This window comes from Alexandromys fortis, unplaced genomic scaffold (genome assembly GCF_014885135.2).
Source record: "Alexandromys fortis isolate MF-2015 unplaced genomic scaffold, M_Fortis_MF-2015_v1.1 scaffold_17, whole genome shotgun sequence".
Taxonomy (NCBI): domain Eukaryota; kingdom Metazoa; phylum Chordata; class Mammalia; order Rodentia; family Cricetidae; genus Alexandromys; species Alexandromys fortis.
In genome coordinates, this window is record NW_026067896.1 from 1483167 (window position 1) to 1502288 (window position 19122).

Here is a 19122-nt window from a genome sequence, read left to right on the forward strand (position 1 = left end):
ATAGATGCTTACTATATTAACTATTGGAGACACACATCAAAACCACAATGAGAAACCATATCAACACCCTTTGCACACTTCTAATCAAGATGACAGATAACAGAAATCTCACAGGGAATTAAGGAAACTGGCTGGTATACTCCACTAATGGGATAACAGACTGAAGAACAGTACAGTCATTTTAGAGAAGGGCCTAGAGCTAACAGTTTTAGATTGTTAAAGACTCACAAGACTCACCAGTTTTATTCTAAGGTATATACCAAAGAAAAATAAATATGAATGAATATCCAAACAAAAACACCTCTAAAACAGTTCATACCTGCATTATCTATAACAATTAATAGAAATCCAAATGTCTATCAATTGATCAACAGAGAGACAAAATGTGATATATTTACAGAATGAAATGTTAGCCATAAAAGGAGTACACCATGAATGAACTTGGAAATTCTACACAGATGAAGAAGGCCACCTGTTGTGTGATGAATGGCCAGGGAAGGTAAACACATGGTTTATATTAAGGACAGAATTAAGCTGGCCACTGCCTTAGAGGGCACAAGGAGTGGAGGACTGAGGGATGAGGAGCTAGACAGTAACAGCTGAGGGCTGAGAGAGGCGTGCTCTAAACTGATGGTGATAATGGATGCCCAAATCTGGGGCCGAGAGAGGAATGCTCTAGAACTGATGGTGATGATGCCCACCTCTGAATGAACCATACAACCACAGACTTACATTTAAAAAGGGTGGAACTATATTTTTATAAAACTGTTAAATGACTAAAGTATACTCCTGGGACAGCCATGATCACCAGGGACCCCCTTCTAATAGGACCTAAAACAGGGACTATCATATATTAGCCATTTTTGGTTATTCTTGAACCCCCGGAAGCCCACATATAATTTACAATGAATATATCAAGTTCTACAGAGTCGTCAACCTACCATTAAATGAACTTAGTAATCTAATTACCCTGACCTCCCATAGCAAAGTAGCTCCTAGATTAAAAGTGTGGTTGCTTACTGAAGCTTCTTCAAGGATAAAATTACAGAAGGATACACAAAATAGAATTCAGGTCAAGATCAAAAACACTGATGACAACTTATGCTGGAGAGATTGTGGGGGAAAGGGAACACTTCTGCAGTGCTGGTGGGAGTGCAAGCTGCCACAGCCCCTTTGGATATCACTGTGGCGATTTCTCAGAAAATTAGGAAACAACCTTCCTCAAGACCCAGTAATAGCACTTTTGGGTATATATCCAAAGGATGCTCAATCGTGCCACAAGGACATATGCTCAACTATGTTCATAACTTGGCTTTGTTTGTCATAGGCAGAACCTGGAAACAACCTAAATGCCCCTCGACCAAAGAATGAATAAGGAAAATGTGGTACATTTACACAATGGAGTACTACACAGCAGAAAAAAAAATAACGACATCTTGAATTTTGCAGGAAAATGGGTGGAGCTAGAAAACATTATTTTGAGTAAGACAATTATCACATGTACTCACTCATAGGTGGTTTTTAAACATAAAGCAAAGAAAACTAGTCTACAAACCACAATCCTAGAGAACCTAGACAACAATGCGGACCCTAAGAGAGACATACATAGATCTAATCTACATGGGAAATAGAAAAAGACAAGATCTCCTGAGTAAATTGGAAGCATGGGGACTTTAGCGGAGGGTTGGAGGGGAGAGGCAGGGAGGGGAGCAGAGAAAAATATAGCTTAATAAATATCAATTAAAAAAAAGCAGAGACCATGAAAAAAAAAACCCAAAATAGAATTCATTCTCCATAAAATCTAAGCCAGCAGGACTAGCAGGCGGGGAGGCGCACATTGGGTGAAAGCGCTTATTTGCACAAGCACGTGACCTGAGTCTCAATCCCTGGTATCCACATAAAAGAATGCATGTGTTTGTGACTCCTGTGCTAGGGAGGGCAGAGACAGGAAGATTGCTGAGGCTTGCTGGCTGCAAGCGCACTTCTGAGTTCAATAACAGAAATTGCCTCAACAAAATTAGGGTAGAGTTAGATAGCAGGGCATCCACCATCCTTCTCAGGACTCCACGGTACACACATGTGCAACTGCACACATGTGCACACTCCACACATACCATCACATACAGAGAAGCAGCAAGATTAAACATCTGTTGTTCAGGATGAGATGGCTCGGTGGGCACAGCTGCTGCCTGCCAAGCCTGACCAGCTGACTCCGATTCCTAGAACCTGCGTGTGAGAGGCGCAAATCGACTCTCACAAGTTGTTCTCCGACCTCAGTGTGTGCACCATGTCATGGGCACACATACACACCTCTGTAAAGGTAAATAATACATGTTTTAAATTTAAAGAGAGAATATACCTAGAACAGGCAAGATGACTTGATATACAAGCCAGGTGACCTAAGTTCCCCTGGACCCATAGTAGAAGGAGATAACTCAGCAAAGTTGTTGTTAAAGGAGACATGAAGTTACTGTTTAATGAATGCAGAGTTTCTTTGGAGGATAAGAATAAAAATATCCTAAAACCGAGAGCTAAGTAAATTGCTCAGTGGGAAAGTGCTTGACAGGCAAGCATTCAATTCAAACCCACACAGGAAGCGGGCGTGGCGGTTGGTGTGGAGAGGACTGGCCAGGCAGCTGTACAGCATCATCAGTGAGCACAGTCCCAGGTAAGGATCAACACCTCAGGTGGCTCTCTGGTTTCCAGATGCACGGCTTATATATTTGTTCCTGTAACACAAGAACATACATGCCACCCTGCATACAATGCCCCCATGCTCTAACACTAGCTGCGGGATTAGCTGTACGACTATAGCTGGACTGTAGAGCTAGAGAAGGCAGCTACAGGTCAATAAAGCTGTTAAAATGCTTAAAAATAGCTATGCTTGGTTTTATGACAGATTCATTTATCAAAAAAAAAATTGGAAAAAATCTCTGGGAAAGTAAGTCTAAACTAAGTTTTTAACAATTTAAAATTCCCAAAATTTGACAGAAGAAAACAAAATGACTGGTATACACATATTCTAAAATGTGTTCAAATAAACATTTTAACCTTGTGGCCTTTGTTGCTTCTGACACATGGAACAAAGACAGGAAAGTCCAGTGCAGAAGCTCGCAGGTTCTTTTCACATACCTTAGTTGACAACAAGGAGCAGGAAAGCCGGCTTATGGGAACAAGGCTTTCCAGAATGCCGGCCAGATTTGTCCAACTGAGTACCCATCTTTCCCTACTCATCTGCGATAGACTTGTTTTTTAATATAAAAAGTTTTTTAGATCTTACCAGCTAGAGATTTCATATAGTTTTCAGAAAGCAAAGTTATTACAGGAACAATATGACTTCCTTTTCTTGACTTGGGTACGTACCATACATATACAAAATTAATCAGCCACTTTTTAGTCAACTAAGATTTTTCTAAGTAAATCTACAGTAAGTTCATCAATATAAATTGAATTTTGCTTTTCAATATTGTGACAATTACAAGCAGGGTTCAGGATCAGATCTTTCACAGAGTGCTAAGAGGATAAACCCGGAGGAAGAGTTAGAAAGGTGTGAGGCTATGAAATGCATTCTGTTGATGCTGGTGGGTGTCCGGTTACTCACAAATATGAATCAAAATAAAACCTGGAAAAATAAAAAAGACTTTCCATATTTATTACTCCGGCACCTAAATACTTGAATAAAGAAAGGATTAGTACTCTGGTAGGGAACCATTTTCTTAAGTTGCTATGAAGCACCATTTAACAATCCAGTGGCACACCCTAAACACGCATGTCCTTCTCCTACTGTGCCCACAGACGTCCCTCCTTTCTTTAGCCTCTGGAACATCGGAGGATTTTCAAACCATAAATAGTTACAGCTATTCACAGCTTCTCAATAAAAACAGAGTAAGATTCTTCTGAACTATTAATACAGTAAAAACGTCATCAACTTAGATGCAGTTTATTACAGCTGAACAAACAAGAAGATGCTCAGGGACGGAAGGGATACAGAACAAATTAAAAGTCCTTCTCATGAGTAACTCTTTGTGTTTAATACAGCGGACAGCAGCAATGGTGGAGGAAATGCTGTTTATGTTTTGAATGGGTGGCAAGCATGCTGTGTTAAACATCAAAAACTGACAGCTACATGAACTAGATAAAATGGCATGCTGGAAGGAAAAGGCTAGCTTCCAAGCATCTGCCTAGAATCAGGAGAAAAGGTGCTGAGTGGAAATCTAAAGTTCCTTTCGAGAAAGGAAACATTAAAAACTCAAAATGTTCAGTTGTTATCTTATCCTAGAAAAAGACTTCTAAAAGTAGAACAAAAAATACTAATTATACTTAGATCATGTAATTTCAAGAAAATATGAAAAATGTCACATATTCTAACTTAATGTTGACCATATTAACAGTTCTTACTGTTCTTGGAAATTAATTAAGAAAAATAGTTCCAATTAAATGAATAACATCTAGTAAGACAAGTGTTCACATGTGAGTTTTAGCTATTTCAAATGCAATGCCTAATAATTTAATATTTACACAACTTTTTATGACTGCAATAAAATATCACATCTTCTTATTGCACATATTGTATATCTGTGATCCTTTTTAGTAAATATGTAAAAGAGTAGATAAAATGTATTTGTATTCTATAAAGAAAATATATATAGTCTCACTGAGCTATCTGAGAGTGTTGCCCCCACAGGAACACTATGGTGCAGCCCAAACCCCAGGCACTAAGTGCCATCACACAGAGACTAGTAAAGGTGGGAACTGCCGCCTCCAGGGTGCTTGCTCCTTGCAGTTATGAATTTTCTTTTAAGAATTTTAGCATGAATTAAGATGCTTCCTAAAACTGACGTTTGGAAATACACAAACGCATGGATCCCACCTACTTCCCACAGAAATATGCTGTCCATCTGCACGAAACATGGAGCCTGAACAGAAGTCCTCAAGGGCGAAGCCCTTCTTCTCAAAGAAGCCGGTTTCCTTATTTCATGCTTCTTTAAGATACTAATATAGACCAAGCTCTTCCTAAGTTATAAAGCTGACTTTAAAGGAATACTCAGTTGGCTTGGAGGACATGTGTGTAATTGTTAATAGTAAATTGATATGCATGGTCCTGTTATACCATTTTAGTTATGAAGCAGAGACTGAAGTGAAAACTCCCATAAGTATCATATTTTAAAGGTTGTAACTTGTTAAAAGTGATGTGGCCATTTTTAAAATTCCAGAATAATAAACCACAAATGGAGATGACAGCCTGTAACTAGCCTGCATTTTCTCTAAGTTTCAACTTTTATAAGGAAAATAGACAAACAAGTTATGCAATATTTCTTTGGTATTATAATGTAAGTTCTATTTTTTAAGAAGCCTCATTAAACAACTCTTGATGCCACAAATTAGAAATGGAATGTATAAATAATAAGCGTCACACTCTTTGTTTTCATAGCACAACACTAAACACAGGGAACACTTCATTTATCCTTTTCATTATGAAGCTGGACAAATGCTTAACTTTTTGGCCATTTTGGTTAAGTAAAAATTCAACTACTTAAATTTTTTAATCTCAAATTTGACTAAAATCTCCCCTCGTCCGTTCCACTTTAAACCTGAGGACTGAGGACAGACCACCCTGGCTAAGGCAGCTAACAGGGTTTCTCCTGTTCTGGGTCTGCTCACGTGGAGGCAGCAGGGGAGTTGGGCCTGGTGGACAAAGGAGGCGGAGGCCACCATCCCGCCTGGCCATCTCAGACAGCAGGTCTCTTGGTGGCGCGGTCTGGTTCTGCCGAGAACTGCCTCACAGTAGAGTGGCTCTCGCATGGATGAGATCACAGTTTTGTTGGTTTTACTGTGTGGTTCCCTTGATCACTGAAGCCTTCTTCAGAAAAGTCAGCTCTTTCCCTTTTATGGTGTCAGTTCCAACCCTGCCCCCACAGGTAAGCCATGGAAACAACAGAACCCGTTATCTCCTCCTTCATCCGTAGTCCTTCACAGGGGCTTGGGAAGCAGCGATGTTCCCTTCTAGGGGCCCAAGGGAAACGTGGGAGGTAACCCTATTCTCTGTGAAGGGTTCTACCAGTTCTTCTCTGGTGCGAGGCTCTTCTGCTCTTTGAGCTTGTTCCATTAGCCTTTATCTTCAGAAATAAAGGAATTGGAATTTTACCACATTTACCAAATTTATCAGGACAGGTTTGCAGATTCTACCTAGGAGGTGAGATGACAGGCTCTCTTTCCTGTAGGGTATTATCTCGGATGGGATATCCAGCTTGACTTGAACGAGGGAGCTGTTAGGAAAAACACTGAACCCCCATGGTAGCGATTCACCTTTACCCTCTTCTGTGGGTTAGGGTGATCACCTGGGAGTGTGGGGCTGATTCTGAAACCTAACAGTAAACTCTGGGTCAGCAGGGCAGCCCCATCTGATTGGTGGCTTTCTCTACACTAGAGAGGCTTCTGCATCATTTTGGCCTGGGTTAGAGCCTTGGTCTTCAATCTGGGACCAGCCAGAAGTATCCACTCAGCATTAGGAATAAACACTGATGACCTAATGGACATTCATATTTTAATTTATTCCTTCATCATATATCTAGCAAATGTGTGTGTGTCTACACACTGCTAACTGAAACAAGTTCCTGCCCTTAATAAGCACTGATGGGCTCAGGCACAGTCTTTTGATGTCACCCAGAGATGATGGACAGACACTGAGAATCAGTAAAGTCAGATTGGGATGGATGGACAAAGCTAAAAATAATAAACATGAAGTGTGAGCACAGGTCAGTGCTGATGACTGTGCAGCACCGTGGTCCACACAGTCGTCCTTACAAGAGCAGTTAGCAACAATTCAGTCTCAAGTTCTGCTAGAACTGAAGAGAAGTTAGTATCAAGTTTTGTAAACCGTTTCTGTGAAATATTTGGCTTCCTGTTAATAAAATGCTAATGCAGACCATGTGTGGCACCTATAATTCACACATTCATTCAGCTTTTATTTGTACCATAAAGAATTCTATAATGAGATTTCTTTAAAAAGCACTTGCTTTGTATCTCCAAAGAAGTATTTCATAATTGTCTATCTGCCTTACAACAGTTCATTCTGAAAGTATAACTCTGAACTGAAAGCGAATCCGTGCTAAGAAACTTGGAACTTCTCATGCTGATTACACGCTCTGAAGTGTATCTGCATCAAGGGGCATTTAGGCGTGCACTGAATTAGCTGCAACTCTCTAAAAAGTGCTTATATAACTTAATTACAGCGTGGGAATGTTGAGAAAAACCCAATAGCTGAAACTATTCCTTAAATTTCCTTGAGGTGAATAGTCTCCTCATTTAAACCTAAAGAACACCACCCCATACCTGGGAAATGTTATTAATTCAGAAAGACAATAAAGGTTCTCCCTATGAAACAGACCAGTGTCATCAATTTCTCACCCCAATGCGCTCATCTCGACAGCACACAACATCACCCCATCACCCGCAGAGGCTGCGATAAATCTGTCTGCAGCTCAGAGGAGAGAATGTCTCTCCCAGTCGGGAACGGTTGTGAAGTCAGAAGACTTTGGTTTTTGAGCCACGACACTTGGGCTTTGGACTTGTGTTGTTACTAAAGAAATAAGACTCCCTGTGTAGCTCAGGCTGGCCTTGAACTCAGTTCTAGCTCAGCTTTCACAGTGACTACAGGTAGATGCCCAGTTAAGAGTCAGACTAATTTTAAGGTACCATTTACTGGAAAATCATGCAGCAGGAAGAGTCCAACCTTTCCAAAGGCTTTGACTTTAAAAAGGGGGGAGGGAGAGCACGGGGAAGTCAGCTAATCTAAAATAGACTGTGAAGGAATATGAGCCAGGTATCAGTTCAACCAGGCCAGCAAGCCAATAGGCTCCAACAGGGTCCCAAGAGACATACCAGGAAGGTAGAGGGAGAAAGGCCATGTACTCTCAAGATCTGAAGTAATTATGAAGGTATAAAGCTAACTTTTCATTTAAATGAATTTTTATTTATGAAAATTCAAGTAAATACTATTCCATTCCCATATACATACAAGTAATTTTATATGGGCTGAATGGGTTTTATTTCTACATATAGGAATACAAATGTATATACGTAACAACAATTTTAAAAAGAGGCCATGAATGTGAGACACAGCAAGGTGGGGGTATATAAGGAAGGAAGAAAAGGAAGCTAAAAAATGATGCAATTATATTATACCCTCAAAAAATTTAAAGTATTGAAAAACTATTACACTGTAAAACACAAATTGATATGTTCCTGGTGTCTTCAATCAATTCTAAAACTTAGTTTAAATCTCATGGTTTATTTCAAGAGGTAAACATGAGTGGACGCCAGTTTTAAATTAAAAGATGATGAATTAGATCGTCTAACCCTTTGATCCTAAAATTCACTATTGATTAACATCTTTCAAAGGTTTTGCTCTAGTGGTCCTTACAGCTTACTGACTATTCAAAATATGTCTCTGAGCAGAAAGCCATCGGAGGCAAAATGACTTCCCCAGACATAAGCATTAACCCAAACATATGTTTGGAGAACAATATATTTGTTGTTAATGTAAAGTAGGCAATTTTCCCTATATAATCTTCTAAGTAAATTACACCTAAAAAGAACAAATTACTGTGAGGAAAGGCTTTGTTTCCTAGAACTTTTTTTGGTGGGATATTTTTCCTTTTACCATATGCTTTAAACATCTTAATAAATTCCTATACGGTGACAAGAAACCACACACTGCACCTGTGCCTTCTATCTTAATTAATCCAATAAGTACAAGCCCGCTTGCTTTAATTTGTAAAGGAAATGATGCCATATTGAGTTTTAGCTTAAGGATTAATTACCTAAATAAGCAGAATTAGCTTAATGTTTCAGTTGATTTTGCCTAGACATAACTATCAAAAAATTCAGAAACTATGCTTCAAATATCATACTGAGAACTACGAAAGCAGAAACTTTACCTTAGGTGGCTAAATGGTTTAAATTACACCTGAGAAACCGTGGTTTATCACCTGTGGTTCCTAGGGATTCAACAGAATCAAGCTTTGCTGCCTACTACTCTCATTATTTTCTGTGGTACAGAAATACTTCTCTTTGAATGGAGGCTACTTTTCTTTCCATAACAGATTATGGCTCTCTTAAAAGTAAATGTACAGTCAAAACCCTACACAGCCCCTACAGACCCAGATAATCACATGACACGACTCTGCTCACACCACTCCATCTGTTGGACATGAGTGCCAGCACAATTTCGTGAGCTGGCAAAGAATAGGCAAGAATTCTGCAAGTATTTTGAAGTGCAGGCTTCTCATTAATTTTAATTTCCTGTTGGCTCTCTAAGGAACGAGTGGGGACAGCCATGGCACATGGACACCTGTAATCATAAACTCTCCCAGCCATTCGCCTAACACTGGAGAGTTTATGAGTTTATTTCTTCTGTGCCCATAACAATAAATCTAAAGCATCCACAGCCATCTTTTCATATTCTGTTAATACTCTTGCACACATCTGGAAAGAGTTGGCAATAATTATTTAATTAATGCAAAGCTAATTGATGACAATGTGCCTAAATACCCAATTAAAATGATTTCCTAAGACCAAAGGGGAACTGAAAGGAACAGTCCTTCCAGTGTAAGAGAAGCTTTCAGGAACAATCTCTTTAGAAAGTAAGGACTCATCTACTCTTCATCAGATAAAGCACACGACAGCATGGAAAGACCTAGTGAGGGCTGGCTCAGGCTTTCTCCTCAAACCTTCTACAAGGTGGGCTCTGTTGCTGGCTTCTCTTGGGCTTTTAATGTCCACCCACCACAACCTCACCCCTCCACACTCCACCACCATCTCTTAAATACCCCATCACAATGGCTGGCACGCGAAAAAGTGAAGGACCCTACACAAACACAGGAAGACCCTTTAAAGGCTCGTGGTGACTTCAGGGTTCATTCTTTTTCTGGGTTTGCCATTTTTCTACATTCTTCAGAAATGATTTATGTTGTTTGGTTTTCCTATAACCCAGTGGCTCTCAAACTTCCTAATGCTGAGACCCTTTAATATAAAATTCTTCATGTTGTGCTGACCCCAAACCATAAAGCTATTTTGTTGCTACTTCCTAAATGCAATTTTGCTACTGCTATGAATCACAATGTAAACAGTTTTTGGAGACAGGTTTGCCAAAGGGGTCATGACCTGTAGGTTAAGAACCACTGCTGTAACAAACTGACTTGCAAACCCAGTCATCAGGGGTAGAACTACAGAAGACCTGAGCCAGTTTACACTCAGAGGAGATGGTTTGCTTGTTTACTGCCATAATTATTTCAGTCTTTAGTCCTTCAGTACTGCCCTGGAGGATTCTTACAGGTCTTAGCTCAAAAGAACAACACAGACCAAGTAAATACTTAAGAATCAGAGTAATCAGGAATGCTAACTTACGGTCAGTTTGGGCCAAAACTGAAAACTACATGACCTACTGAATTCCACTTATACTAGTAATTATTTTCAACCCAATTTCTTCCTTTAAAAACACTGGGACTAACAGATGGCTTCTAAATATTTGCTCTTATTCCAAAGTCTTTACATTACCAAAAATATGTCTATTTAATGTGAAGGCTGCAACTTTTGAAAAACAAGATCTACATGTACTCTATTTAAACAATCTGGATGCTGAGAATATTTTGGAAATAATTCTAACAAATCCCAAACATCAGAATGGTGCTAGAATAAGCAGATCTGACTTTTATGTATGTTTTAGGCATCTTCATCGACACACTCAAAACAGAACCCCCCATCTGCTGTTTAACAGAGTTAAAGTAATCAGTAATAAAAATACATTTTTATCTCCCATCTTTATACAGTAACTTTCCAATTGGTCATGCCGTAAGTTCTGTTGCTATCTTATTACATTCAAGAACACAATGAAACAGTTCACAAAAAAATCCAAAAGATAAATGCTGAAAGTTTAAAATACACAAATTACATTGCATATAGACTGTAAGGCAAAGAAAAATGCTTCCTAGTCCTACACATCTGGGCAGCAGGTACCTCTGAGAACAGCCCCCCCTTCAGGAATCCATTCTGAATATCAAGACTGTAAGTGCTTTCTTATTTCTTAAAAGGGCAGGACAACTTCTAAGTCTTGAAAAACTGGGCCAAACAGCCTTGTTGTTTAAAGAAACAGTCTATCAAACAGATACAGGAGCCTACAAGAGTCAGCTCTCTTTTGGAAACAGCCTTGAAACATACCATACAGAGAGGACACGGGATGCTTTACACACTCCCCATTCCAAAGAGTCACATACTTGAACACTCTGTATGAGACACATCAGAGTGAATATGACCAGAATCCCCTAGTGACCAGCAGCTGGGGTCAGGTGGAGTCTTTCTTGCCTTTAGTTTGCTCCGTTACACTGAGGGAAGCATCGTACCAAACCACAGTGTCCACCCGTGCTTCCTCTGACGCTGTCACACGTTACCTTCTACCAAATGCACTTGATTCTTATCAACGCTTCCCTCATCTCCAGACGACCCTTCTTCTACTTATCCCTATTATGTGCTCTTCTGAGGCTGCTACACACATTTTTCATCCCTCAACATGATGAGAATGTGGAGTTGCTGCAGACGGCAGGTGAAGCAGAGGCTGGGAGGTCACTCCCTCAATTTCTCTTAAAGGCTACACAGTCTGTGCAAGTAAGTGGAGAAATCATTCTGCAAGAACTGGGTCCATTGTAAGCCCTGAAGTCTCTGTCTGCAAGAGCTGGGTCCATTGTAAGCCCTGAAGTCTCTGTCTGCAAGAGCTGGGTCCACTGTAAGCCCTGAAGTCCCTGTCTGCTGAGGACATCCCCCCTCCCGAGTCCTCCCTGATGTCTCCTACGCTGATGCAAGCTGCTTTATTTCTGTTATATTTAATTACTGTTTTATCCCAAGTCCACACCTCACGACTTACTTTCTTGTCTTTTCCTATCAATCAATTCTACACGATAATCTTAATTGTAGAAAGCTGTGCTGAGTGACAGGATGAACACCAGGACTCTGTGAGCTAGGAAAGGTGAAAGCCCAAGGGCTGACTTCTAGTAAAGCGGCAGGAAAAACAGGAATAGAAAAGAAAACTATCAATATTTCTCATTAATTTGCCTTATATATGCTAACTGAAAACTTGATTTTCTGTACTTGATTTTAGCCAAAAGGCTGAGAACACACACACACACACACACACACACACACACACACACACCTATCAACTTCCATTTTTAGGGTTTTGCTTATTAAAGTTCACTATTTCTTTGAGTTTTACTTCTCTACTGACTAGTGACACTGAGCACTTTTTAATGTATTTGTCAGTACTTTATCTTCATTGGAGAAGTTGCTACTTAGCTCCTTTATTCACTTTTGAAATAATTTTGTCCTTATTTATCATTATCATTAAAATCATTATTTAGTTGTTCATTAAACATGTCAGATATTAACACATCACCAAATATGTAATCTGAATTACCCCCCCAATTTTGTGGGTTATTCTTCACTGCAATGATATCTGACTGTCATACACACGTTTAGGTTGGATGCAGTCTGGTTTATCTATTTATTGCTCTACCACTTGTTATTCTGCCGTCATACCCAAGAGAAAAAGGAAGGAACTCAGAGTCAGGAATCGCCCCACCTCTCCAGTTCCTCTATTTGCTCCTTTGATTGACTCTGGTTGACTTTTGTGCACAGAGCAAGGCAAGTGCCAGGCTTCATTCCCTTCTAAGGTTTATGCAGCTTTTCCTGTACATCTGTCAAAACAGCTACCCTCCTGGGCCATATTTTGGACAATGCATGTCACTCAAAGATGCGTGTGTTGAAGGGGTGGCACTATTGGGAAGGACGGATGTGAGACTCACTGCTTCTGAGTCCCTGCACACCACAAGGGGTCTGAAAGCAATGTGTTTACCCGATCATATTCTGGGGCCTCTAAAACTGTGGGCTCAAATAAATTCCTTCATGTTATAAGTCATTCCCTCAGGAATTCTGACAAAGTGGTCAGAGCTGCCGGACACCGCGCTCTCCGCACCACCGTCAAACCATCCTGACTGCACAGGCACACGAGGGATTAGCTGGAGGCTCCTCACCACTAGGGGGTGCATCTCTCAGCATTCACACTAGCACCACCACACAGCTCTCACTCAGTGCGGTGGCCTTTGCTTCTTTGACTTTCTTTTCAAAGCTAGCTTAACGTTTAGTGGCCCTAGAATTTAGGATGAATTTTTGTGCTTCTCTAGAAAGTGTTGCCATAGTTTGAATGGAGAAATTGAGTCTGCAGACCCCCTAAGTCTTCCAACAATGAACAGGAAACACATTCTCATGCTCTGCTCTACTTTGAGCGGCACCTTGCAGTCTTCAGTGCACAAGCCTTTCACTGTCTGACGTTGTTCTAAGAGGAGCACGGCTTCTGTTCTCCCGCATCCAGAGGCCTCCAATGCTGCACACACCGACACACCATCTGTGCGTCGTAAATGGAGAGCCTAAGGGTGTAGTGCGGAACCACGGGGTCTGCCAGAAACCTACACAGACCAATTCAGAGGCCATTCAGCTGCCCTGATCACAGTGATAAATTCCTGAAGTCATTTGAGAAACCTAGGTGAGACCTACAGATAAATCATGTAACGAAGCCAGTCACACCGCTATTCCACAAAATGACAAGCAAATAAAGCCAGGCCTGGGGCGCAGTCCTTAATCCCCAGGACCCATACAGTGGAGAAAGAGAACTGACTATTTCAGTGTCCTGTGATATCCAGACGTGCACGGGACACACACATGCCCATACACGGGACGCACGCATGCTCATACACGGGACACACGCATGCTCATACACGGGACACACACATGCCCATACACGGGACACATGCTTGCCCATACACGGGACGCACACATGCCCATACATGGGACACACGCTTGCCCATACACGGGACGCATGCATGCTCATACACGGGACGCACGCATGCCCATACATGGGACACACACATGCCCATACAGACATAAGTTGGAGGATGGTTCCGACGATTACTGAAGCAATACCAATCCATCTTACTCGCTAATCCTTAACTGTGGTATTTTATCCACCACCCATTGTGTGCTCATTTTAAACCATCCAAGAGGTTAAGATTTATTCTGAAACAAGGCAGAATTCTTTGATGCTAAGTATTCTACATTATTCATCATGCTCATGAATGATTTACAGTTAGAATGTCAGCAATCTAAATAATTTATGTATTTTTAGAGTAAATGGCTTAAAATGAAATCGCACCAGAACAAAGGAAATACAGATTTTTTTTTTAAGTTCTTTAATGTTGAAAAAATGGTAAACAGTACTGTACTGTTTTCAGGATAACCCATGGGTCACAGTGTTGATATTTACTAGCAATTATTGCTAAATTTATTGAGGTGAGATTTTTAAAACTTTTTAAAAAGACTTATTTATTATGTATACTGTGTTCTGCCTGTATGTATGTTTGCAGGCCAGAAGAGGACACCAGATCTCATTGTAGATGGTGGTGCGTCACCATGTGGTTGCTGGGAATTGAAGTCAGGACCTCAGGAAGAGCAGCCAGTGCTCTTAACCTCTGAGCCATCTCTCTAGCCTGAGATTTTTAAATATTAATACCTCATATGAAAAAAAAAACCTCAAGTAATAAAGACATTTAGGAGAAAAGCTTTCAAAATTAAAAATATTTTTAATCTCAGGACAGCGAAATGGCACAGTGGGTAAGGGCCCCCGGTGTATAAGGGCTCAGGAGGTAAGGGCCCAGGTGATAAGGGCCCGGTGGGTAAGGGTACTGGTAGGTAAGGGCCCAGGGGGTAAGGGCCGGTGTGTAAGGGCACTGGTAGGTAAGGGCCCAGGGGGTGAGGGCCCGGTGTGTAAGGGCCTGGTGTGTGAGGGCCCCAGTGGGTGAGGGCCCGGCGGGTGAGGGCCCAGAGATCCAAGTACAAGCCCCGAAAGTCACATGTGGGAAGTGAGAACCAATTACTGCCTCTGGTTTCTAAAACCACACCTATATATACAAACATGTACAAATATACACAACACATATACACACATACATACTCAAAAATAACAGTGATCCTGAAAGGCACCACTTTAAAATAATTATAATCCCAAATCATTTATCATATTTAAAAATGGGTAAATACTACTTAAATCACTTAAAATTGTAAGATATGTATCATTTACATTTTATTTGCTTATAAGTATTATGTCTACTAAAAATATAATTATAAATGATTATAATTTTATTTGGAGAATAACCATTCCTGAACACTTTGTAGAAGTATCAAAGCATTTAAACTTACTGAAGCAAAATTCTACTGCAATTTTTTTTTTCATTAAAGAATTCATCATGAGAACTTAGTCTTTCAAGTTCTGGAAACAAATACATTAAAATGATTTGCATTAAAATTATTTATCTGTATTCTTTGCATTTTTAAAAGAAACAAATAATAGTAAACCAAGTAGAAGAAATAAAGAAAATGAAACAAAATACACACTAGGACAGAGTTTCACACTGAAGCTCCCTGTCACCAGACACACATTCACACTGAAGCCCTGTGTCACCAGACAGATTCACACTGAAGCTCCCTGTCACCAGACACATATTCACACTAAAGCCCCGTGTCACCAGACACAGATTCACACTGAAGCCCTGTGCCACCAGACACAGATTCACACTGAAGCTCCCTGTGTACCAGACACAGATTCACACTGAAGCCCTGTGTACCAGACACAGATTCACACTGAAGCTCCCTGTCACCAGACACAGATTCACACTGAAGCCCTGTGTACCAGACACAGATTCACACTGAAGCTCCCTGTCACCAGACAGATTCACACTGAAGCCCTGTGTACCAGACACAGTTTTAATACAGAAACCAAGTAGAGTTAACACTTAGTTTTCAATGTCTAGGCCATGAGATATAGAGTCCATGTACATGTCATGTTAGAGTATATGACTCTACATGGTTTATTTTGATAACTGAAATGGTTATCATGTACAGTATTTGAGGGCCTACATGTTTCTCTAAATTTGAGTTGATTTATTTAGCAATATTTACATTTTTCTGTAAATACAGCTCTATAAGTAAGCTACAATTAAAGCCATAGCTATGATTACACATTAATACACAGTCTATAATTTATAGACATACAGTAAAGAAGAAAGAAAATGTACTCACAAAGTCAAAGTCTCCATCGTGAGGGACTCTCCAGTCATCAGGAAACACACTCTGTGACACAGGGCAGGGCTCACGCACATTCTGATTGCAGTTCTCATGACTTTTGTTCTTCAAGTCCTGCTTATCAAAGTAGTCCATGAAAGATGGTCGTTGTACTTGGGGTGATGTGGCATTTCCTTAGGCAAAGAAATACAGAAGGAGGGCGTAAGCTCTAACATTTTAAGAAGTATGGTATTTATTGAAATGGGGAATTATTTTCAGTAAGTCATATAATAAATTTATTCTGGTCAAAGTCAAGACCAACACAATCATTTCTTAAATGTGAAATGAAAAATGTGTCCAGACTATATAAATATGAAACAAGTACATAAAGACCCCACATACTCCTGACTATAAAAACACTTCATTATTTTAATGAAATATTTATCATAATTTTATTATGAAGTGTACCAGTGTCAAGGACAGGACATTTTAAATATTTCTCTTCTATTCACGTTTATGTTTGTGCTGATAATCACAGACATTTAAACTGCTCAGAAACTGCATGGGAGGGCGGCTGATGCTTTCCCTTCATCTTCTATCTGAATCCCCCGCTCCTGGGGCTCCTATGGCTTTGCCTGTCTCCCGAAGCAATTTCTTTAGCTCAGACTGCCCTCAGTTCTGTTTCCAGGTTTACAACTGCCGGCCATCACAGCAGACGGACCTGATGCCAGCTGACCTCTGAGGCTAAGGGCAAGACGGTTCCCACTAAACCCGCAGCTCGCCCACCTCTGCCAGACAGCAAGGAGCTGAGAATTAATTCAGACCCTCCTCTCCCCAACACGGATCCCAAAATTGTTTAACAGAGGTGTTTAAGTTTCCCTATCTTTGATACTTAGTCTATAGGCATTTTTTGCCTACTCCATAAAAAAGAGGACTGAGGGGTGCTACAGCCCCAATGACCGGGCTTCTGGGAACCCGACGGTGACTGTACTGTCAGCACAGTGACTTTCTAAATACAAACAAACTCTACCTTTTTGCTGCTCGGAATCCTTTGATGGCTAATTTTTTATATTGAACAATTACGGTAAAAAAACATTTAGAATAACTATTTTTTTTTAAATCTTGTAGTTAAGGTCTTGATCAGTAGTTTCTAAACTGGATTCCTTAAAGCCCTAGGGCGTCAAACACTGTCCATGAGACCACCAAGAAGGCATTCTCATCTAACTCTGCAGGTAGAAAGTGAGCTACATTTTACAGAAGGACTTCCTGGGGCGGGGACAAGAGGCTCAGCTTTGTCCTGTCACTTGTACTCATGTTCCAAGTGAGCTCCCGTCAAACACTGGTGGCTCAGACGTCAGAAGACCTGGGTGACTCTCCCGTCCTTGCTGTTTTGTTTTTTCAGATGAAACAGCCCAGGTCTGCTCATGTGTCATGTTCCTCAGCCTCATCCTCATCCTGTTTACTGTCCCGTGGGGACACAGCAGACTTGCAGCATTGTGACTTGTGAAAATGGTCCCAACAGTGAGCCGGCCAATTTAGAATGCACTTGCAACAGTACGGCAGCTGACGGCTGACTGCTAAGGAGCACAGCTGGCTGGAATGGGTACGAAACATCTTCAACAAGAGAACGCAGCGCTTTCAGTCTCCAGCAGAGGAGGAAGCAGAGGCAGTGCTCTCTTTCTCTCTGCCACAAATTCCAGAGCAAGGAATTTTTAACTTAAAAAAGGGGCCAACTCCAACGTGACAGTTTTTATTTTATCATATTGTATTTTATTTTGCTGTGTTTTATTATTATCCCTTAGAAGTCTATTTGTTTTCTAATGAGAGACAGAAAAGGAATGGATTTAAAAGGGAGGGGAGGTGGGGAGGAACTGGGAGGAGTAGAGGGAGGGGAACCCACATTATGTGAGGAAACAAATCTACTTCCAGTAAAGGAGTCAGTGAGACGGGACCATCATGCAGGCGTCCGGCCTCTCTTTCCCTTCCCCACCTCCCCAGGCCTCTACATTTATTCGGTGTATTTGGATGTAGGAAGTTTGCTTAGGTAAGAACACAAGAACAGGAGTTGCAGGCATATATTTGTCTAAAGTATCTCATTACCTTAAAATGATACGACTGTCTCCTAACCCTACAAATTTCTTACTGGTTTCATATTGGTTAGGCAGTTTATTTTAAATGGTAAACCACATATAACATAAAATTTATACCTTATTCCTAATATACACCTAGAAAGCTAAACACGGGGTCATGTAGGCATATCTGCACATCCATGGTCACTGCAGTGTTAACCATGATAGCTGAAACACAGAAGTCACTCAACTGTTGACGCGCAGACTAGAAGCCAAACTGTGAGGAAGGGGAAGGGACTGGTGGATGATCAGGGTTCATTACTGGCATGAATTAGAAACATTTCACCAACAATTCCAACAAACTTTAAATACCCTGGATTATCTCTAGACCTCATCATTAAAACACATATTTTTAGAATTTACAGAATTGAAATGTAGTTTCTACTGCAATTTCTTACTACAGACTAGGATATATATATTAAACCTCATTTAGTTTCTCCTGCAATCTCTTACTGCAAACTGGGACATATATATAAAACCTCCGTCTCAAGTTCCAACTCATTTTATGAGAACATAGGAAAATAACACATTAAGACTGCATTTCTACATTTGCATAAATTCTCAAAAACATACTTGAGAAGAAGAAAACACAAAGTGAGAGGGAAGGAGGGAACAGAGAAACCTGTTGCTTAGTGTTCTTTTCTCTCTCCCTTCTTCATTGTTCTCACTAAGTGTGTCTGTGTTTGTATGTGTGTGTTGCTAGGGAACAAGCGCACGACATCATATATGTTAGGTATGTGCTTGACTCTGTATACCTCTAGCCCAAGAAGAGAAATTCTGTAACAAAATTACACGCTATATGTAAGCTCTGATTTTCATCACAGTCTTAAAC

The 19122-nt window shown here is 40.5% G+C and overlaps 1 protein-coding gene across 4 annotated transcripts in view; it reads right to left on the minus strand.

Moving 5' to 3' along the window:
* Stk3 (serine/threonine kinase 3) overlaps positions 1 to 19122 on the minus strand; it is a 307706-nt gene that overhangs the window by 143069 nt on the left and 145515 nt on the right. For all 4 annotated transcript variants that reach the window (XM_050161781.1, XM_050161789.1, XM_050161795.1 and 1 more), the window contains exon 10: positions 16180 to 16355. In XM_050161781.1, the coding sequence (XP_050017738.1) occupies positions 16180 to 16355 (176 nt within the window). The remainder of the gene's footprint in view (positions 1 to 16179; positions 16356 to 19122) is intronic.